Source organism: Leptonychotes weddellii, chromosome 12 (genome assembly GCF_054177405.1).
Source record: "Leptonychotes weddellii isolate Sample4059 chromosome 12, ASM5417740v2, whole genome shotgun sequence".
NCBI lineage: Eukaryota > Metazoa > Chordata > Mammalia > Carnivora > Phocidae > Leptonychotes > Leptonychotes weddellii.
The window spans coordinates 86,513,577-86,537,038 of record NC_138380.1 but is presented as its reverse complement, the minus strand read 5'-3'; the positions used below and the strand labels follow the sequence as shown (position 1 = coordinate 86,537,038).

Here is a 23,462-nt window from a genome sequence, read left to right as displayed (position 1 = left end):
TCCCCCCTCTCATGTGCTATCTCTCTCATTCTCTCTCTGTCAAATAAATAAATAAAATCTTAAAAAAAAAATGTTGGAGTAAAACAGGGTACAAAATATTCCTATTTTATTCCCGTGTGTGTCCTTAAAGCAAGAGAGCTAGAAAGCCTGGAGAGGTACCCAACTGTTATCTTGGGACAGTTGCCAGTGATGTTCCTTTTCCTTAGTGCTTTGTGTTCAGTCTACATTACATTTTCTGTAGTGAGCACATATTACTCTCATAATTAGATTAAAAAAACAAATCCTTGGGTTTGGTTTCTTTTGAATGAAGAATATTAGCAGGGATCTTGTCAAGACGCATGAAGCAGGATCCCCTGCGGGTGCCCCCTTGGGCCCTTCCCCGCCCCCACCCCTACTTCCACCCCCGCCCCTGCACCCTTGCAGTGGCCCTAGGAGGCGTGGGCCCTGAGCTCAACTGGTTGGGGCCGGCCTGCCCAACCCCCCACCCCCGCTCCCCTTGTGCCTCCCCCTCTCCAAGTAGTGCCGGCGGGACCCCAAGTGGTCTGCTTAGTCCTCACCCCACCCGTGTGCCTCCGTAGCCCTATTTTCCAGAGGGCAAAATGGAGACATCTGGAGCTCCCGGGACCCCAGCGGTGGGGTGACACGCTGGAGTCGCTGTACCCAGGGACTGGCCCCGCCTCCCACCCCACAGTCACATTGTGGCTCTGCCTGGGCCCTGATCTCTCTAGGACAGGGTGCACACCAAGAACATCTGTCCCATTGTGTCCTGCCTCCTAGAGTGGAAAGCCGGTGCCTTTGCCCCTGCCCCTGTCCGAGGGCGATGAGGCCAGGCCTTCTGAGGAAGGATGACTTGAGCAAGAGCAGAAGGCAGGAAAATGGAGATGATCTCCAAGGTCAGCACGGCCAGCGTGTCCTTTGCAGGTTCTGGGGCTAACACAGCGGGCAGTGGCCTGGGCTAGAAGGGGATAAAGAGAGCCAGAGAGCTGTAAGCTGGACGTGCCTTCCCCAGGACTTCCCAGAACTGAGATATCCCTTCAGGGCACTAGACCAACAGACTATCCCTGCTAGGCCTCCAAGTCTCTGTGAGGGCTAGGGGTCACCTAGAAGGGTCCCTGGTTTTGCCTCTTCCCTGGGGAGCGCAGAGAAGGGGGTGGAGAGACCACAGTTCTCAGGTAATTGCTCACACAGAGGGCTTTTCCACACAGGGCCTGTCCTGGCAGGTAGTAGCAAAGGACAGCATGGGGGACAGCCAGCCTGGACCCAGGAGACCGGAGCCCTCGCCACCCATCAGACTCTGTTGATCCTGTCCCCCTCTTACTTAGTCCCCCTCTGCCCCATCACCCCTTCTGTACCTGTATTCTAGGGCTTAGTCATAGAGGTCAGATGCAAGAGGTCCCGGACAACTTTTAGGTCAACTTGTCCAAGGAAACACTTGTCCAAGGGTACTCAAGTGGCCAGCAGATTTTTAGGGATGAGCACTCTTGACTGGAGGGCATGATTTCTGCAATTTTATCTTAGATCTCTTTGTGCATCCACACTGTCACACTGGGAAGTTCTTCCAGACAATGACAAGCTTGAAGTGATGGAACTATGATTGCCTTGTCCTCCCTTCAGTTGCTGATAACAACCTGCTCCTTCCAGAGACATCCGAGTTTCCTTGGGGAACTTGGTGAGAACCAAAGGAGTGACGGACTTGTGTCTGGACACACATTCGGGGCAGGAGACCTCAGGGCTTGTCGTGGCATCATCTACCAGACCAGGAACACATGATTTTAGAAGCACTTTTGGGGTCCCACTAAAGCTGTCTCTTGGGTATTCCTTAGCAGCACCTTGATGCTGTTTTAGGACTGACCATCCAGCACCTTTGGACATTGGAATGAAACAGTGAGCTAGAATGGAGGGCAACAGCCCTCATGCGCAGCCTACAGAGTGCCAAGAAGAAATTCAACCTTTTACCTCCCAAGACTGACTTGTAACTGTGTTGTTACAGGGATCTGCAATATCAGATACCTAGAGAATTGTGTTGGTTCACTACAGGTTGCAAACTAGGTCATAGGAGGTTGGATTTTACCTTCAACCTTTTCATAATTAACCTAATTTTTAACCTTACTGGATTATGCTGTAAGTAACCAGCAAGAACCTAAGAGCTGAACATTTTCTTATGCACTCTTGCCCCACACTGTCCAAGAAAGTAGCCACTAGGGCTGTGGAGTTACCGCACACTGGAGATTGTGCAAGTGAGCATAAAATTCATACTGGATTTTGGTGACAGTGTGGAATAAAAAAAAAAGTTAGCATTTCTTTTTAATAAATTTCCTATTGTTATATGTTGAAATGATGAAAATAAATTTCACTTTTTTTCTTTTTTAACGAAAAGCTGTTGAAAATTTAATATATTTGGCTCACAGTATGTTTTTGATGGATGATGCTGGTCTAGAATATCTATCTAAAAGTATTTCTCCCTGTAAACTTTAAAGCAAAATGCAAAATTCCTTTCTTCCACAAAACATGAAGAATTTTGTTTGTAAGTGTCCAGGCACTTTTCAAAGGTACGTGCTTGATATCATTCTCCTGTTTGTGTATAATGAGTATCAGGTCTGTGGCAAACGATTTCAGCATCTCGGGACTGTTTGTGATTTCCAGAGTCCAGAGAGAGAGACAAACGCAGCTCACTCCAGCATTCCTGTTACTGTTGAAAAGAGATGGCATGATGCTCCTCCTCCCTCAACACACTCTTGGGACCAGCACAAGAACTCCCTTCTTCAAGAATGGTAGCAGGGAGGGAAGTGTGTTAATAATCATCCCTGCACCCCCATAGCATTTTAGGAGGGCTTTGTGCCCAGGAATGAAGCAGGATCCTTCCTGGACAGTGCAAGACAGCCAACCCAAAACAGGAACGTTACAATAAAAAGTTGTGGGGGGATGGGAGACAGCAAAAGAAATACCCAAAGTAATATAAACATACAAAAATATTGCTTATAATTGATGGCTTATTCTGTGGTGCTCACCAATCTCATCTTAAATAAATGGTGAGGGAAAAAAACACCCACTGCTGAGCAGTAGCTAGATAACAAGTAGATAACCACTTATTATCTACCTTTATGTGATCAGGGTCTGAAAGATGGGAACTACACGGAGGATGTATTCAAGGATCTTCTTCCCTACACCCCGGGTCTCATCTGCGGACAGATGGGCAAAGGATTAGGTGAGAGTTCATTTTCTCTCCCACGGTGCTTCAATTTCTCTTGTTCAAGAAACTGTGGAATGAGGGAGAACAGAGGATTTTAACTATTTGTTGACTCTCCACAATGTGCTGGGTACAAGCCTGGTGTAAAGTTGAGGAAACAGACTTGAGATCATTCGAGTGATTGAAACTTAAGTCATTTGTCTGAAGACACACGGCTAACAAACAGCAGACTCAGGACTGGAGCAAGGCTGTCCATCTTCAGAGCCCAGAGTCTCGCCATGATACCACAATGGGTAGTTATGCCCCTGTGGCTTGCCCTCACGTCTACTTTGGGCTGTCATCTTTGGCATTCAGAGTGTTAGCAGTTGAGAACTCAAACTATTAAGGATCATTTCAGCTGAGAGATGGTTGGCCAGTTGGGTGGAAAGACTGGTGTAGTGCAAGTCAGGAGAAAGCTCGGCTGAGCTTCTTTCCTCTGGTGCCAGAGAAAACCTCCACATCTGTGGTGCTGGTGACTGGATCATGATTTCTCACAGGTCCTTGGGTTTCCACTTTGCAGGGCTCTCTCTACAATGCTGCATCCAGGGGCTGTGGGAAAGGGACGGCAGCCCAGCTCATGAATGCTTTAATTGACTGACACATTAGAAAATACTTCTTTTAATCGACTGATTACATTAGAAGATGCTTAACTCACTTTTTAAAAATTAAATAATGATACCACTTAGCCCATCCCTGACACCTTACAATGCAGAGTGTCCCCTCTGTGAGAAAGCAGGCTGCGGGGCTGTTAGTTCCTGCAGTTGGCTGTCCCCCTTACCTGGGGGCCAGGGGCAGAGAACACGGCACACCCACAGGTCAACGTTACCTTGGCATAGACCCCTTGCCCATGCCTGCCCTCTGCACCTGCTGGCCTCCCTGTGGAGTTTTTGTAAAGCTCTCACCTCCCCGGCCACCTTCTCTGAACATTGCCGCTTCAGTCTTGTCTATCAATCAACCCTACCTGCCATCTTCTATTTCAGAATTACTCAGAATTTCTGTCCTTGTACCTTTTTTTTTTTTTTTTTTGCCTTGAGAGCCATTATAGATTTCTTAAAGTTCAATGAAATTTGGGAGGAACAGATAAAAGTGAGCACTCAGTCACTGTTTGCCATCTCAAGTCATGACCTTTGACTTGTAAATCAGGCTGCTTCCAATTTGCTGGGGCAAGTCGATAACCTGGTGGGGTGTCCTGTAAATTAGGTAAGGTGTGTAAATTAGCCCTGCCTTCGCCAGAGGGAGCTGCTTGACCTCCTCTGGCTTATTTCCTGTCCTGTTTTAAAATCAAATGCTTCTTTATAAATACTATCTCACTTAGGGATTCATCTAAAATGCAGCCTACAGCAGCTTTCTCCTTCAATAGATCTGTGAGAGAAATATGGTTTCTGACCCAGTAGAGCTGTATTTTTTTTCTCTCCTCTCTTTTCCCCTCCCCTCCCCACTCCCTTCCCCTCCTTCCTTTCTATTAAGTAGGCTCTACGCCCAGCGTGGAGTCCAACACAGGGCTTGGACTCATGACCCTAAGATCAAGACCTGAGCCGGGATCAAAAGTCGGATGGACGCTTAACCGACTGAGCCACCCAGGCACCTGAAGAGCTGCATTTTTAAAACCAAGGCTCACCTACCTATGGAAAGCAGACCCAGGCCCCCTGGATAACTAATGTCAGTGTTACCTGTGAGTTTATCTAATTAATGTTTCTGTCTTTCTACTTGCCTCAGATTATTTTTTCCTTAGCCAGATTTTTAAAATGTGTTGAGGCACCAAACGTTCCTTACGTTCTTTGACGGCCTCTAATTTCTGGAGCTCCTGAGGCTGAGTGCACCACACAGCCTCCCTCGTGCCCCCCCCACCTGGCCGAACCCATGACCCACTGTGTGCCCTTCCTCCTTAGAACCCTTATCTCTACCCTCTTCCCCACTTCCCAACAAAACAATCGGAGCATGTGCCCAAATTTATTTTTTATTTTGCACACATAGGAAATGGGACCCTATGAAAAGAGAACAAAAAAAGAGGAATGAGCCAAATGTTGCAGAGAAAAAACATGCACAGATCTGCTCCCAGTTTACTCCTAACCACTGACTCTGTAAGACTTCCAACACACCAGGAGCTGGACTCACTCCAGGAGGGGGACACAGGCCACAGTCAGCACAGACGGAATGAGAACGGTCAGGAAATGTCACAAGTGGGATTTCTACATACAGTATCAGCGTTCACTGTAGAAGCATTCTCACCCAGGTTCAAGGGAAACCAAAATTTATCTTCACAAACATGGAATACGAAATTGTTGAGCACTACCTAAATCGTTCAGTCTCTGAGATCATTTGCTATCAAAAAGATAAATAAAATTTAGTCACGGATATCTGGGTGCTTTTTCAACTGCACTCTGATCCAATTCCAGGGGCAGCTCTTACTGTGCTTCGTTATTTAAAAAAAAAAAAAAAAAAAGTGAAGGGAGAAATTTCAGTCAAAAATGCAAACGAATGACCCGGAAGAAGAGGAACCTTCTGGACCCATGTAGTTGTCCTTGGCTGTAAACAGCAAATGTTGTGCTTTGTTGTCTCATTTGGATCAAGGACCAGAGTTAGGGGAGGTACTGCCATCAGGGCAGGAGTTGGGAGGTCACACGAGGGTAGCTGAAGACTCCAGCAGCACCAACTGCGTTTAAAAACTGTGTTTCCGAGGGTTTGTGTTTGGCTCCCAGCATTTCCTGTGGAATTCCCTGGGAGGCTTGCAGATTCTCCATCTTTGCAGGAAGGTAAGTCTGAGCAGTTGCTGCAGTCCTGTCCTGATTTCTCACCCTTACTCTACACAGACGTCCCGGTAGCAAAGGGACACCCAGACTCCTGGTCTTGGGGAATGAAAACTCCAGCAAGATGTTCTGATGCTCAGGTTCAATGAGTAACAATTTCTCAAGAGGCTCCAATTAGTTTTTACAAAAATAAGCCCCCCCTCCCCACCCTATCCCACTACTACACACACAGGGATCTACCCATCTTGGCTACGCTGCTTTGTCTTCCTACACACAACCGGTCAGATCTCAATCTGGGTTTAAATGCACCACCAGCATTATTTGCTGCAGAGGAACAGAACTTCCTTATAACCCAGTGACTACTTGTTAGATCCCAGGGTGACACATGTTTCTTAGCCAGGGTTTGCATTTCTAACCACATCTTCGATTCTAATTTTGATTACGTTGTCAGTGAATCCTATTCAGTACTTTTTGAAGAGATCTTCCTGCAGTCCTGGGATTTTGCATTCCTTTTTTTCAGCAAGCTTTTCCTCTTCAGAGCCCGACACACACACACACACACAAACACACACCTGCTGAGATCAAACCACTGGCCTGGCCTGCTGGCCCTCAAAACCGCTGGCCAGACCCTGCTGGCACACCTCTCCCCAAGGGGCTGATGTGACTTCCCAGCCAGATGTGCCTCTCCGCTTTGAAAGTGTCCATCACCACCACCACCAGGGCTGCCATAGGGATGGGCGTGGAGATCTCTGGTCAGGCACCAAGGCCAGACAGCCGCTGATGTTCAGAGAAGACACTCTGAGTCTGACTTTCAAGGACAGGACTCTACATGAGCTTCCACAAACTCACTAAAAAGTGGGGGAAACATTTTATTTTTGCCAAGTCAGACCAAGAGTTCATAAAATGCAGTGTCCCAGTTTGATGCAGGAAATCAATTTCCCATAAATTTAAGTAACCTTCCTTAGTGATTTTCAGGTAACTGTAGACATCCAACCTGACCTAACCTGGATCCTCATCTCCTCGATGATGTACACAGTCCTCTCCCAGCCCTGGCTTTGCAGAAGGGATGCCGCTCTCATCTCTAGGAAGCGAACGGACATAGAAAGTGCTATGAGGCTTCTCCCACACCAGAGTCTAACAGCTTCTTGAAGAGGAAGACTGACAGGACGAGGGGCTCCAAGAGTGGACCCCGTGGGCCCTCATTTCTGTGAGCTGACTGCTGTGTGCTTGGGAGGAAGCTGCCTAGGCCAGATCAACCCCCTCCTTGTGCTCTCCCTGCACACATGGGCCCTGCCGTGGCTCCTTCTCCTTAGTCTCTCTCCCGAGGATCTCAGGTGTCAACCCTTGGGGACTGTCCACACGCTGCCAGAGCTCAGATTACGTCAGAAACAGAAGCAACAGAGGAGACACAGGATAAATTCAAATACTGGTCCTCCACAGAAAACTTGAAAGGGAGCTGTGCTTGCTTTGAAGATATCAAGGAGGAATTTGCCCTTCGTGGCTCAGAAGACAATTCCTGGAAGCGAACATCGATGGGGACAGAGAGGTGGGGTGAAAGCGCCCCTCCCTGTTCCCCTGTGAGGTCGCACAGGCCGTGCCCCCTGCTACTTGGCCTTCACCACCTGTTCATATGGGGGCGGGGGTGTATTGCAGTAAGAGGGGGGCGGAGGGTAGGCTGTGCTTCCCTGGGGTGAGCTGGGTTGGACCTGGAAAGCCATCGCCATGGGATTTCCGGCAGGATTCATCCCCGGTCCTCCAGGGTCGGTGTAATATGGCAGCCCCGGCTGCTGGGCTCCTGAAAAGACAGATGAACAGATGTGAACACAGCGGAAAAAAGGCACTGCCCATCACCCCCGGTCGTCCCCTCGGCTGACATGGACAGAGGGCCAAATGCCCAGACACAGTGGGGCACCCGGGACATGGGAACGAGCCAGAGCCACACGTGAGTCCCCAGCCTCATGCAGCCCGTGCTCTGGGGTGCGGACGGCTGAAAGGGCACCCACAAACACCCCTGGGTGGCTAAGCGACAGGACAGACATTAACAGGATCGGGTACAGTAGGCGGTGGGGCTCCCATGTCGCTAACCCAAAGCCTGAATGATAAACCAAGGAGGCTCTGCAAAGAGCTGGGGAAGTGCGTGCTGAAAAAATTACCAACAGAGAAGGCCGTGTCCACTTTCAAGTGAAGAAAACCAGGGCCACGGTAAGGTAAGCCAATTTGAAGCTCCCTACTGGTTTCCTGACTCTTGCCAGAATTATCACTGGCAGCTCCACAAGCCCTTTGAGAACACAGTTTGCTGAAGTCCATTACTGAAGTCTGGCCTCCATTTCCATCCGCTGGGTTAACATTTTATCAGGGTGGCGGATATCGCTCATCCACGTGAGCCCAAGTTCACAGACAGGGAGACCATGGGAGCAAATGCCAGAGGGTGGGTTGATGCATCTGTGGAATCTCTACTTGTCTTTGGCACTGCTGGAGGAGATGCTTTTCTCCCTGCTTCAGGCCAGCGTGCAGGACATGGGAGGGGGGCACCCAGAAGACAAAGAAGGTGACAAGCTGGCCACTCTGTCCCACATCGAGTCATAACTCTCATTTTAATGGGCAGGAATATTTGAGCTGCTATTTTCGAGTCTATATTTTAGATTTGCTTACTCTGATCACGTTGATAAGGCTACAGAGTACTGAATATATAAATAAAGAATCGAGAAAAACAAAACAAAACAAAACTGTGAGCTTTGGGTGTGTCCCGGGCTAAGTTATTTTTGTTAGTAGACTCAGGTCTATTGGGAGTTAGGCCTCATTTAACCCAGAAAGCTACTCGGAGTGTCAGAGAAATCATCCCTGTATGTATATTGGTTAGGGCTTAGAGTGATTGGTCCTCTACAATGCCAAATAGAGGACAAGATAAGAAGAGCAGATTTTCAACGGATATGGTTTTTCATATCATCAGTAGTTTCAGTACAGTGGTAAGCACCAACAGCAGTGCCCAAAACTCTAAACAGGGGAAGGAAAGAGAAGACCAGATGAGGGGACAGGTGATAGCTAAAAGGGATGCAGGAAGAAGAAAGATGTGGTTTTAAGGATGGGAAATGCCTGACATTGTGTATAGGGTGTAGGAACACATATTAAGGAAAGAGAAAGGATTTCTAGGGAAGAATATCAGCTCAGTGAGGGCAGGGACCTCATAAGTCTGCTTCAACGTTTGCACCCCGCTGCCTAGCCAAGAGCCTGGTGCACCAGAGGACACCAATTCGTTCTGCTGAATGCACAGAGTCAGCAGCCAGGAGGAGGAGCACAGGGAACCCACAGTTGTGTGGGAAGGAGGACCAGGGCGCTCATAGCAGACAACCTCTATATGGAGTGAACTGCAGGGGAGGTTATGTGAGCAGATTCCAAAATGCTCACAGAAGAGATGGCCATAGATGGTAGCAAAACAGTGACAAGGAGTGACAGAGCCCACTGGTATGGGATTCACTATGACAGGGATTTATGAACAACAGTGGAAGCCAGACACCAAAGGGATGACAGCACCATTTCCTACCCCTATGGGGGGTAGAACATGGGAGAAGAGAGCTAGCCCTTCAGGACTGAAGGGTCGTGGCAGATGGTCCAGTTAGAGAAAGAAAACATACAGAGGATTCCGTGAAGAAGCTTCCTATAAAGGAAGACTGCTTCTACACTAGACAAAGAGGAAAGGATTTGGAGAAATGAGTAAAATAATGGCAGCCACACAACTCTCTCTTCTGTCTCCTCAAGTATTAAGTAAGTGTCTATAATGCCAATCTGCAGGACACGGGTATACACACGTATTTTATGGGTATGGTATGGGGACAGTAAGGGGATGGGAATGCGATTAGACAGAATTGTATACCTATCCTTTTTTTTTTTTTAAAGATTTATTTGAGAGAGAGCGAGCATGAGTGGGAGGGGCAGAGGGAGAGAGAGAGAGAGAATCTCAAGCAGACTCTGCACTGAGTGCAGAACCCAACACCGGGCTTGATCGCGTGACCCTGAGATCACGACCTGAGCCGAAACCAAGAGTCGGACACTTAACCGGCTGCACCACCCAGGCGCCCCTCGAATTGTATACATATTCTTGAAGACGCTGAGGCTCAGGAAGATGAAGTAACTTGTCAAGGGCACACAGCTGGTATTTGGAAGCACCAGGATTGGAACACAGGAGTGGAGTGGAGAGCGCAGGCTCTTTCCACTATGACAGGTGTTTCTCACAATAGGGTGATGAGCTTGGAGAAGAAGTTCAGGCTAGAAAGGGATGGGAAAACCAGAGAAGAGTGGTGACACAATGGGCCTACATTCTGAGCTCCAACCAAAAATGAAGGGCTTGGTTAAGAACTGTCATAACACAGACTTCCCACCTTGGCTGCCTCTTATCCCTAGCACATCATCTTATCTCCAGAGAACTGAAGTCATTTCATTCTTTGATTCTGTCATCTCTTTTCTCATTGAGAGTCTTAGCATGACTTGAGAAGGAACTCTAGATTCAGCAAAGGTGAGTAAGAGTATCTTCAAGATTCTCTATCAGCTGACAACAGCTACTCCTAAGTAGAACTATTCCACCTATGCTGAAGGATGGTCTGGCGGCCAAGCTTTCTTAACAATGACCCTGCCACCACTCAACTACGCTGACTGGCCAGTAACCTATGAATGGGTGAGCTGGGGCCAGTCTTTTCTTGAGATGCAGAAGAATCTGGCTGGTAGCAGAGAATGGAGTGGAAATGCAGGGAGAGGTGGAGACAGCCTGAAGAAGATTGTGTGGCCCAAGAGAGATGGAAAGGTTACCAGCCCCGTGATGTCCCAATTCCCAAGAGCTTCCATGTGTATTTATAATTAGCCCCCACTTGGAGTTAGCTCTAATGAGTTTCGGTGTTCTTTTCACTCTACCGACTGCCTGTGTTCTCAGGTAAAAAAGAACCCCATATCCTGCCTTCGATATCCATCTCCTCTAGCCAGGCTGCTCCTCAAGGTGTAGGCAGGTCTCTTAAATACACTGCAGTAGACACACAGCTCACCCTTTTCCCCCATGACTCAGACTTCCTCTATTTATTCCCACTCTTGGTTGGGGTCACCCATTTCACCAGTTCACTCATGGGACTATAAGCTAAGTTCCCTTATGAGGGATAACACACTGTCCATAATCAGGTTCTTAGCTGCTTCAGTCTTGTTTCTTATTGCCCTGCCTTATTCTTTGCCTCCCAACAAGAACCTAGTTGTTTGTATCCTGCTCACCTCTCCCCTGACCCTCACCAGAGAGCGTTTCCTATGTGTTCCACATGTAGACCACTCCTCCATCTCCCTACACCACCTCCTCCTGGCTCCTTGTCTGGCTAATTCCCATTTATCTTTCAAGTTTCAGATCAGAATCACCAAGTCCAGGAAGCTACATCTTACTGCCTACCACTCCCTTCCTCGCTGGATTAGGTACCCTGTCTTCCTGGCAGCCAGAACAGTATAATTTTCTGAGCTTTCTGCACACGAAGACAGGATCATTCATCTTGGAACCCTCAGAGTCCAGAACAGCACGTGGTATGTGATATTCCATAAATACATGAGATGAATGACTGAAGAGGGATGAGTGGTGATGTTGCTTTGGATTCTCCCTCTGCTATACTGTGCTGGGCACACTTGGCAGTTTCCTGAGGCACACCGATTTCTGACACGACAGGAAGAACAGGCTGCCCCAGCCCAGCAAGCCTGCACCAACCCTGCCTGTCCCTCCTGGGGACAGAGGCATTCAAAGATGACCTCAACTCCCTATCACAGATGACAGCAGGGTGGGCTGTGGTCTTTGTACCAGAGACGTGCCTCGGGCTGTGTCTATAACATCCGTGCATCATGGCCACTCACACTGGAGAATAATGAGACGCACTGGCAAATGTGTCCAATTTAATTGGCATTTTTATGTTAACAGTCACAACTCATGGATATTGCTGGGAATTAGAAGGATAGGACTGAAATATTGAAGATGGAGAGGCACTTGGAATATTAAAGAAACAGAAAAGATGGGAGGTGGATAAATTACGTACTTGCCAGAACATGAGCCCTTAGGTGAAAACACTTGGCAAACACAGGGATGGAACATGCTGGAAAGACTGCGGTGTAGGTGGAAGGTCGCAAAAACAGAGGATGGACCCTCACAGAGCAGCTGGCCAGGTGGAGATACCAGCTCACACAGAGACATTTGCTAGATCTCTGCTCATTTGGCTAAAAGACTAAGTCTTGATAAGACACTGACCTGGTTGACCAGACGGCCTCCCATAGAGAAGAGAAACTGAGGAGGTGGACTCAGTTCTGACTCGTTTAGGGAAGTGGCAGACAGAACACTACTTCCCCTGTGTGAAAACCACAGGGAGAAGGCCAGGCAAGAACAGGTCTGTGTCCACAGGCTTGAGAGAGAGAATTTCAAAAATGTTCCCCAAAATGTATACACGATTCTAGGGCACATTACTCTGGAATCCAAAGCATATTAAAATCGAAATCTCAACTCCATAATCACAAATAAGCATGATGATAACACTTTCAAAGGTTGCAAACCAAGCCAGTGTGACTGATCCTAAAGAACAAAATTGAAAAGTGAACCTATCACCAGAATGGAACCAGGTAAAATAAAATCCAATGGAGCTAAGGGTTGACACAAAACTGAACAAAAAAGAACCTTTTCAAAAATGTATGCATGGAGGATAAAGAAGATTCAGAAAGAAAACAAATGGCCAAGAGAAAAACATTCAATCTGATTCTCTTGTTAAAGAGAATGGTTTGAAATGGAAATGGAGATTAAAATGAGGGAAAACAAAACTCTAAGATAAGTAAGAACAGGCCAGGTTTGGGGAGAGCAATCAGATGGCCTGACTCTTGACAAAGTACCACTGTGTAGGAAGTGAGGAAGAAAACCAGCATTTAAACCCTGCATTAATACTATGAGATGCACATCATTTACTCCTGTTTTGTAGATGCAAAATCTGAAGGCCAAAAATTGTACATAATTTGCCCAGGAGGATCTTCTTCTACTGGACAATATTTGGATCTGTAAGACACAAACAGTCCATCCTGCAGCAAGCAAGGTGAAGTAGCTAAGAGTGAGCTGGGGTGGGCAGCGTACACAGATGGAAGGAAGGAGCTTTGAGTCCCTGTACGCTGCGAAGTAAGCCACGGAGTTAAACCAGGAGCCTCCCTCTTTGTGACTTTTTATCACAAGAGATAGCTCTTAAAAACCGGGGTGTCAGTTGCTGCCAAAAATACCAGAATGAATTCTTGCAGAGAACATTTTCATGACTGATAGACAAGTCTCCCCACCCTTCATTACTTGCCCCTTTCTTTCTTCTGATACTGTATTTATTCATTTTGCTAAATTGTCTCAGCTACTAAAAATATTTTTCAGTTCATTCTCTAGGATTTTTTTAGATATGTAATGATATATTGTTTACAATTAGAAATAGTTTTATTTCTCCTTCCTAATGGTAAAATGTTATCTTTCATGTTAATACTTTAGCCAGAAGTTCTAGAACAATGTTAAATATTGATGATAGTAAATATTCTAATTTTTTAATGGGGATACTTTTACTGTTGCACTAAAGATGATGTTGGCAGCAGGCCCAGAGTATCAATTTACTTCATCCTTACTGAACATCAAAAGGCACAGCTGGTCATACTGGGGGTATATCACTGAGGACTTGATCCTTGCCTTCCAGGACCCGCAAGGAACATACACTCTAAGTCTTTATTATATTAAGAAAAAGCCTTACAATACCAGTTACGTTACTAGTTTACAGTACACTAATGGTTTTGAAAGAGTTGTGATAAGCGATTTATACTGAATTTTATCAAATTTTATCAACAGCTTTTTCAGCATCTACGGAGATACTCATTTTTTGTTTTGTTTTGCATTTTTTATTGTGGTAAAATATACATAACCTAAAATTTACCACCTCGACCATTTTTAAGTTTACAATACAGTGGTATTAAATATACTCACACTGTTGTGCAATCATCACCACGATAGGTCCCCATAACTCTTTTCATCTTGTAAAAGTGAAACTCTATATCCATTAAACAATAACTCCCCATCATCCCCTTCCCTAGCCCTGGGCAACCACCAGTGTACTTTCGGTCTTTATGCTTCTGACTACTCTAAGTGCCTCGTATAAGTGGAATCATACAATATTTGTCTTTTTGTGGCTGACTTATTTCACGTAGGATAGTATCTTCAAAGTTCACCCATGTGTAGTACATCATAACTCCTTCCTTTCTAAATTAATATCCCATTGTGTATGTGTGTACATGCCGCATTTTGTTTATCCATTCATCTGTCAGTGGACACTTGTGTTACTTCTTTGTGGCAGTAATTGTGAATAACGCTGCTAGGAACTTGGGTGCACAAATTTATCTTCGAAACTGCTTTCAATTCTTCTGCGTATATACCCAAGAAGTGAAACTGCTGGATCATGTATGACGGTCATTATATTTTTAACTTTCAGGAATCGACATCCTGTTCCCATAGTGGCTGTACCATTTCACATTCCCACCAACAGTGCAAAAGGGTTCCAACTTCTCCACATTCTTGCCAACACTTACTTTCTGCTTTCTGACAGTACCTATCTTAGTGGGTATGAGGTGGTTATCTTGTAGCCTTGATTTGCATTTCCCTAATGATTAGTGATCTTGAGCATGTATTCATGTGCTTGTTGGCCATTCGTGTATCTTCTTTGGAGAAATGTCTATTCAAGTCCATTGCCTATTTTTGAATAGGGTTATTTGATTTTTTTTTTTTTTGGCTCAGTTTTACGAGTTCTCTATATATTCTAGATATTAATTGCTTATTAAATATGATTTGCAAATGTTTTCTCCTATTGGGGGTATAGCCTTTTTACTCTATTGATAGTGTCTTTTGATACATAAAATTTTTAAATTTTCATGAAGTCCAACTTGCGTTTTTTTTGTCTTTTATTACTCAGACCTTTGGTGTCATATCCAAGAAATCGCCAAATCCATCGTTGTGATACTTTTGTCTTTGTTTTCTTCTTCTTCTTTTTTTAAAGATTTTATTTATTCATTTGAGAGAGAGGGACAGAGAGAACACACAAGCAGGGGGAGAGGCAAAGGGAGAGGGAGAAGCAGGCTCCCCACTGAGCCAGCTGGGAGCCCGATGTGGGGCTTGATCCCAGGACTCGGAGATCATGACCTGAGCTGAAGGCAGACGCCCAAACATCTGAGCCACCCAGGCTCCCCTGTCCTTGTTTTCTTCTAAGAGTTTTATTGTTTTAGGTCTTATATTTAGGTCCTTGATCCAGTTATTTTTATTTAAAAATAAATTTATTTTTTAAGATTTTTTTTTTAAGTAGGCTCCACACCTAGCATGGTGCCCAACATGGGGCTTGAACTCATGACCCTGAGATCAAGACCTAAGCTGAGATCAAAAGTTGGACGTCTAACTGACTGAGCCACCCAGGCACCCTTTAGAGATTTTATTTTCAAGTAATCTCTACATCCAATGTGGGGCTTGACCTTACAACCCCGAGATCAAGAGTCGCATGCCCTACCAACTGAGCCAGCCAGACACCCCAAGTCCTTGATCCATTTTAAGTTAATTTTTGTACACAGTGTTAGGTAAGGGTCCAACTCCATTCTTTTGCATAGGGATTTCCAGTTTTCCCAGCGTAATTTGTTGACCAGACCATCTTTTGCCCATTGAATGGCCTTTGGCACTCCTGCTGAAAGTAATTTGATCAAATATCCATGGATTTATTATGGGGCTCTCTATTCTTTTCCACTGGTTTGCTTATCTGTCTTTATGCCAATACCACATTGTTTTGATTAAGGTAGCTATTTAGTAAGTTCTGAAATCAGGAAGTGTGACTCCTCCAATCAATGTCCTTTGAGATTCCATATGAATTTTAGGATGGGTTTTTCTATTTCTGTAAAAAACATCATTGGGACTTTGATAGGGTTTGCCTAGACTCTGTAGAATGCTTTGGGTAGTACTGACATTTTAACAATATTAAGTCTTCCAATCCATGGACATGAGATCAGTTTCCATTTATGTCCTTTAAAATTTCTTGCAGCAATGTTTATAGTTTCCACTGTACAAGTCTTTCACCTCCTTGGTTAAATCACTAATTATTTTATGTTGTACTGCTACTGTTAAGTGGAATCGTTTTTTAATTTCCTTGTCAGATTGTTCACTGCTCATGTATAGAAATTTAACTGATTTTTCTGTTGATTGTTTCCGGATACTTTGCTGAATTCATTTATTATATCTTTTCTTGGTCAAATCTTTAGAATTTTCTACATATAAGATCATATCATCTGTAGTTTCCTTCCTTCCTTTCTTTTTCCTCTCCTCTCCTTCCCTTTCCTCTCCCCCCGCCCCATCTCTCTCTCTTTCTTTCATCTTTGTCTGGTTTTGGCATCAGGGTAATGCTGGCCCTGTAGAATATATTTTCAAGTTTTCCTACCTCTCCCATTTTTTGGAATAGTAGAAAAATAGGTATTAACTCTTCTTTAAATGTTCGGTAGAATTCACCTATGAATCCATCTGGTCCTCAACTTTTGTTTGTTGGGAGTTTTTTGATTACCAACTCAAATTCATTACTAGTAATTGGTCTGTTCAGATTTTCTATTTCTTCATGATTTAGTTTTGAAAAATTATACGTTTCTAGGAATTTATTCATTTCTTCCAGGTTGTCCAATTTGTTGGCATGATTTTTGTAGTATTCCCTTATAATCTTTCATATTTCTATAATGTCAGGTTTTACTTCTCTTTTGTTTCTGATTTTATTTATTTGGGTCCTTTCTCTTTTTTTCTTGATAAATATGGCTAAGGGCTTACCAATTTTATATTTTCAAAGAACCAGCTCTTGGTTTCATTGATTTTTTTCTATTGTTTTGATGAGGTAGTTACCTCCTATTCCTAGTTTGCTGAGTGTGTTTGTGTTTTATTATAAAAGGGTGCTGAATTTCATCAAATGCTTTTTCTGCATCATCTGAGATTATTATGTGTTTTTTTTCCTTCATTCTGTTTATGTGGTTTATTACACTGATTTTTATTTGTTGAACAGTCTTTGCAATTCAGGAATAAATCCCATTTGGTCACTGTATATAATCCTTTAAAAATACTCCTCAATTCTGTTTGCTAGTATTTTGTTGAGGGGTTTTTCATCAATGTTCACCGAGGACAATGGTCACCTATAATTGTCTTGTAGTGTCTTTGTCTGACTTTGGTGTCAGGGTTATTAATGTTGGCCTCATAGAATGCGTTAGGAAGAGTTGCTTCCTCTCCAATTTTTGAGAAATGAAATCACCAGGTTCAGGGCTTTATTTTGTTGGGAATTTTCTTTTTCTTTCTTTTTTTTTAAGATTTTATTTATTTCTTTGACAGAGAGAGAGAGAGAGATCACAAGTAGGCAGAGCGGCAGGCAGAAGGAGAAACAGGCTCCCTGCTGAGCAGGGAGCCCAATGTGGGACTCGATCCCAGAGCCCTGGGATCATGACCTGAGCCGAAGGTAGACGCTTAACCAAGTGAGCCACCCAGGTGTCCCCACAATAATACTTTAAAAGATTTATTTATTTGAGAGAGAGAAAGAGAGAGTGCCCGTGTGCGAGCAGGAGGAGGGGCAGAGGAAGAGGGGGAGAGAGAGAATCCTCAAGCAGACTCCCCACTGAGCACGGAGCCCAACATGGGGCTGGACCTCAGGACCCTGAGATCATGACCTAAGCCGAGGTTGGATGCTTAACCTACTGACCCACCCAGGCGCCCCTATAATAATACTTTTTATATTGCCAAGGCATCTACCTTTACTGAGATGTTTATTTCTCCATATGGCTTCGAGTTACTGTCTAGTGTCCTTTCATCTCATCCTGCCAGACTCCCTTGAGCATTTCCGGCAGGGCAAGTCTACTGGTTGCAAAGTCCTTCAGCTTTTGTTTATCTGGGAATGTCTTAGTTTCTTCCTCACTTTTGAAGGAAAGTTTTGCCTAGAGTATTCTTGGTTGACAGATTTTTTTATTTTAGCACTCTGAATATGTCAGCCCACTGTCTTCTGTCCTCCATAGTTTCTGATGAGAAATCTGCTTATGTCCTCACTGAGGGATGATCCCTGTGGTTTTCAAGATTCTCTCTTGGTCTCTAGCTTTTGGGAAAGACTGACTATAATGTGTCTTGGTGTGGATCTTTGCATTCCTCTTACTTGGAGTTTGTTGAGCTTCTTGGATGTTTATATTCATGTCTTTCATCAAATTTTGTAAGTTTTCAACCATTATTTCTTCAAATATTCTCTGTGCCTTCTGTCTTTCTGACACTTCCATGATGCAAATGTTGGTCTGCTTGATGCTGCCCTACAAGCCCCTTAGGCTCTATTCACTTTTCTTCCATCTTTTTTCTTTGTGTTCCTCAGACTTGATCAATTCTATTGTCTTGTCTTCAGTTTGCTGATTCTCTCTTCTGCTTGTTCAGATCTGCCTTTGAATCCATGTGGTGAATTTTTCATTTCACTTATTGTACCTTTTAGTTCCAGAATTTCTTGTTGGCATCTTTTTAGGTTATCTCTTTAATATTTCCACTTGTTAATACGTCGCTTTCTTTACCTTCTCCACATATACCTGTAGTTCTCTGAGTATCTTTAAAACAAATGTTTTAAAGATTTGTTTAGCAGATGTGGCATTAGGTCTTTTTCATGAACAGTCTGTTGATTTAATTTTTTCTTTGAATGGGCCATACTTTCTTATTTCTTTGTATGATTTGTGATTTTTTTTGCTGAACACTGGACATTTGAATCTAATAATGTGGTAACTCTGAAAATCACATCCTCTTCTTTCCCCAGAGTCTGCTGTCTTTGTTACTATTTTTATTTTTATTTTTTAAAATTAATTGTTGTAGGCTGTCTCTGTGCTGAGAATCAGCCTGAGATATAAACTTAACAGTCTTCTCCTCGGGATGTGCAGTCACATTCTAATTTTTTGTATATGCAGTTGTTTTTGAACATCTTAGCCTTTAATGTCTGGCTCTAAAAGGAGAAAAAGTGAAAAATGGAGGGACAAGGAGAAGGGCACTGGCCATTTAAATTCCCTGGAGGTCACTTCAGCTGGAGGAGGAAGGGCTTGGAACAGTGTGGAGAGGTGCCTCTTAAACCAGTACTAGCAAATAGCTATCAGAGTGCAGAGCCCCCATGTTTGGAGGGCAGGGTCCTTTTGCCCACCCTGCTCCTGCATGCTATGCACAAGCTCCTCAAGGAGTATGTGCTCAGCTGCCTATCAAGTGGCCTGCATTGAGGATGGGTAGCTGCTAGAGTGCTAAGAGTTGAAATTGACCAAATTAACTGCAATTTAACCTCCTAGTCTTCCCCAAAAGTTACAAGCTTTCAACAGACTGAAAAATTCCAAGATAACAGTTAAAATCCATGTGTAACTTTTGATTCTCTCACAACTTAACTAGTAATAGCCAACTGCAGACTGGAAACCTTATATGTATTACATATATATATATATATCTATATATATATATATATATCATTCTTACAATAAAGTAAGCTAGAGAAAATGTTATTAAGAATATTGTAAAGAAGAAAAAACACCCTTACAGAACTGTATGGTATTAATTGAAAAAAAAAAAAACAAAAAACAACCCACACATAAATGGACCTGCACAGTTCAAACCTGTATTGTTCAAGGGTCTACCTGTGTAGTTACATCAGACAGTTTCTGCAATTTCTGTCTAGGTGGGGAGAGAAATTCCTGGTGCTTCCTACTCCAACTTCTTCCCGGAATCCTCTGCCAATCGTGCTTTTTGATCTAACTTACACTATTAACAGCTTGCCTAATATTAGACTATCCTTGCTCTCTTAGGAAGATCAATGCTTGGTTATGGTGGTTTACTTCTTTGACACATTGCTTAATTCAGCTTTCTAGGACTTTTGTATTTATGCTCATTAAACACATTTCCGTATAAGTTAATTCTGTTGTTGTTTCCAAGTTATACCAGCTTCATAAAGCAAATTATGTAGATTTCTATATTTTTTCCCATAATTTTCTATACATTGTAGTAATACATACACTGTTAAAATGCACAGGTTCTTAAAAGTTTCAAAGATACCTTATGAATTTACAGCCATTTTAGAAGTTAATTCTCTGAAAAGTTCTTCAAACTTTTGCTAGATCCACTGAAATTTTCAAGGTTCTGATGCATCTTTGGTAAAGTACACTTTCCTATCTTACCAAGGCTTTCCGTTTCATGGATACTTCCTTATAATGTTTAATCTTCTCTGTTTTAATTTATGATTTTACTTTTTCCCTGTTCTACGGATTAGATACATCAAGGGTAGGACTTGCAATGACATTTACTTTTATTGCTTTTGTACTGAGTACTAACTTTTAAATTTGCAAATCTATTCTTCTGCTTTGTGCAATTAATTTATATTTATGTTATTTGCTTCTTACTGCTTTCTGTGAGTTTATTAGTTTCTGAACCTCTTTTAAAGAGAGGTCAGTTCATTTGCTTTCACATTTTAAACTTTTAGCAAAGAATAAGGCTATGAATGTACCTCTAGAAGTCAACTTACATACACTGCATATGCTTTTGTATTAACATTCATACTGATTCCTATATTCACTTGTGAATTCAACAAATATTGAATCCTTCCCATGTGCCAGCACTGTTCCAGGCATTTAGGACACAGCAATGACAAAAACAAAATCTCAGTCTTTATGATGCTTGCAGCGAAGAGAGACAATAAGCAAGGTAAATAATAAAAAATATAGTACATTGATATTAAGTGTTAAAAATGAAAATAAAGGGGCGCGCCTGGGTGGCTCAGTCGTTAAGCGTCTGCCTTCAGCTCAGGTCATGATCCTGGGGTCCTGGGATCGAGCCCCACATTGGGCTCCATGCTCTGCAGGAAGCCTGCTTCTCCCTCTCTTACTCCCACTGCTTGTGTTCCCTCTCTCACTGTGTCTGTCTCTGTCAAATAAATAAATAAAATCTTTAAAAAAAAAAAAAATGAAAATAAAGCAGGGATGTTGGAAAAAAGCAAAGAAGGGAGGAGGAAAGGGAATGCAATTTTCCACTGTGTAACCAGGGAGTGTCTCATGAGAAGGTGAAAGACCTAAAAGAAATGAAGAAATCCACCCTGAGTGTATGGGGGAAGGTAATGGAGAAGCATGCCGTGTGTATATGGCAGGGAGGGTTTAGATGGAGAAAGAGCCTTTCAGGCAAAAGGAATCACAGTGCAAAAGACACCAACATAGCAGCCTGGAAGGTCTGAGGAAAAGCAAGAGGCCAGTGTGCAGTGGGAGTGGAATGAGCTGGGAAGACAGCAGGAGGAGAGGCAAGTGGGAACAGAAGAGCAGTAGGAGGGGGAGAGACAGGGAGGGGCCTTGTTGGCCACCGTAAAGACTTCTGACTGTGAGCAGGGTGTGTGGTCTCTAGAGAGCTGTGAGCCTTCCACTTAGGAAGCGCTGACCTCTCTTTGACAGTGTCTGCTTTGAAGGAAATAGACCAAAGCAGGGGAAGTGGGAAGCAAGAAGACTAGTCTGGAGGCTCCGGTGAGAATCTGAATAAAAGGTGGCAGATGGGAGAAAATGTCAAGATGGCTTTAGGCCCCAGCAGCTGGAAGAACAGAGCTGCCATTCGCTGAGATGGGAAGACTGGGTGGGCAGGCTTGGGGTGAGGAGCGGTAAATACCAGGCCCTCACTCCTACCCTTCATTTGCTCACCAAATGATTTAGGGAGTATTCTTTTATTTCCAAGTGGGAGCAGGTTATTTATTTGCTCATCTGTAGATTTCTTAAAAACTCCCAAGTTTAGAACCACTAATAGCAGCAGTTACTGGCACTTAGGGAGCGTTGCCTCAGGCCTGGAGCTAAGCGCCGTCTGTGGATCATCTCAGATGCAGTCACCCCTAGCAAGTCTCTTATGAGCTCAGCCTCACAGCTGAGGAGCTTGAAGCTTAGGGAAACCAAGTCACATTCCCAAGATGTGCTAGAGGGGCATGAAGTTAGAAGTGAAACCGCGATCACCCTAGCCCAGACCCTGAGGTATATGATTTCTGCTTTTGTAAACTTATTTAGATTTTCTTGGTAGTGTACAACTCGAAAAATTCTTTTAAATGCGCCAGTAACTTTTATACTTTGATCAGATTCATAGTAATGCATGGGCACTCCTCTAGTTCACACCATTCTTTCCTCTCATTTCTAAGTTTTCGTGTTATACGCTTGAATTTATTCAATACATAACTCAAGTTACATCGTCAAATACAAAATTATTTTTATCAGCGTTAAAAAGACTTCTTTTTTATATGTGTATATGTTCAGAAAATCACGGGTTATTTCTTGAAGGATAAACAAAAGACTGGGAATACTGGTAAGCTGAAAAGAAAAAGAGAACCAAGGAAGAAATGACTTTGTATACTTCCTCTTGCATTTATTACCCATTATAAAAAAAAAAGGGACCTTTTTCTACTGCTTCTTTGGGAGGAGGAGGAGGGGAGGGAGTTAAAAGGATTATCTGTATTAGGTACCTAATACCTTCATGCTGACCTGCCAGGGTTTATAGAGATTATATATGGAGTTGAAATACAGCTGAGACACACATGAACACTGGGGCCCCAATGTCTCATGAGAAAAGGCAGCCGCAAGCTTTGTGAGCAAGGTAAGTAGGAAATATAACCCTTCCACCAAAAGTTTTCACTTTTTCTTTCCTGGCTATATAAATCCGAAGTTGAGAGAAGAAAAGTTTTGCTCACTACTGACAATTTTTTACAACAGAAGCCAAAATAATTGTTCTAAGAATACAGCGGTATTCCAAGGAGCAAATCCTAGAGCACAAAGCAGAAAAAGAGCAACAGTGATCACACCCCAACAGAGATAAGGACTAAATTCTACTCTAGTCCTGCGGATCTCAAAGGTTCTCACACAGGCTTTAATGCTTAGCTCGTATGAGATCATTTATTACCCCCAATGCCCACCCCTCCCTTTTTCTTGCTGTTGCTTCTTATCAAACATCTAGACTCCTCTGTGTGGGTACTATTCTCTATCACCTGGGGATCTTGTTAAAATGCAGATGTTGATAGAGCATCTCCGTGGTGGCATGAGAGTCTGCACTCCTAACAAGCTCCCGGGGATGCACTTACGTCTCCGGCTCAAACTTTTGAGTAGCAAGAACTAGACACGTCACAAGTGTCTACTGATCTTCATAACATTATTCCCCCTCTTAGAAGAGAAATCTGAGTCCTAAAGAGATTAGGCCCCTTGGTTCACTAGAACTCTTCCGTAAGTCCTGTCAACTCTAGGCCCAGATGGACCCCACACCTGTTCTGTTGCCACCACCCTCCCCGCCACCACCCTCCCCGCCACCACCCTGGCCCAGACCCGCCACCACCCTCCCCGCCACCACCCTGGCCCAGACCCACCACCCTCCCCGCCACCACCCTGGCCCAGACCCGCCACCACCCTCCCCGCCACCACCCTCCCCGCCACCACCCTGG

General features: G+C 43.9%; 1 protein-coding gene and 1 long non-coding RNA gene across 2 annotated transcripts in view; one reads left to right on the top strand and one right to left on the bottom strand.

The window, feature by feature from the left end:
- LOC145716614 (uncharacterized) overlaps positions 1–23,462 on the top strand; it is a 341,468-nt gene that overhangs the window by 24,813 nt on the left and 293,193 nt on the right. The window lies entirely within an intron of this gene.
- The window catches only part of VOPP1 (VOPP1 WW domain binding protein), a 107,736-nt gene continuing 89,441 nt past the window's right edge, over positions 5,168–23,462 (bottom strand). The window contains exon 5 of the mRNA XM_006729831.3: positions 5,168–7,768. Within this exon, the coding sequence (XP_006729894.1) occupies positions 7,578–7,768 (191 nt within the window). The 3' untranslated portion in view covers positions 5,168–7,577. The remainder of the gene's footprint in view (positions 7,769–23,462) is intronic.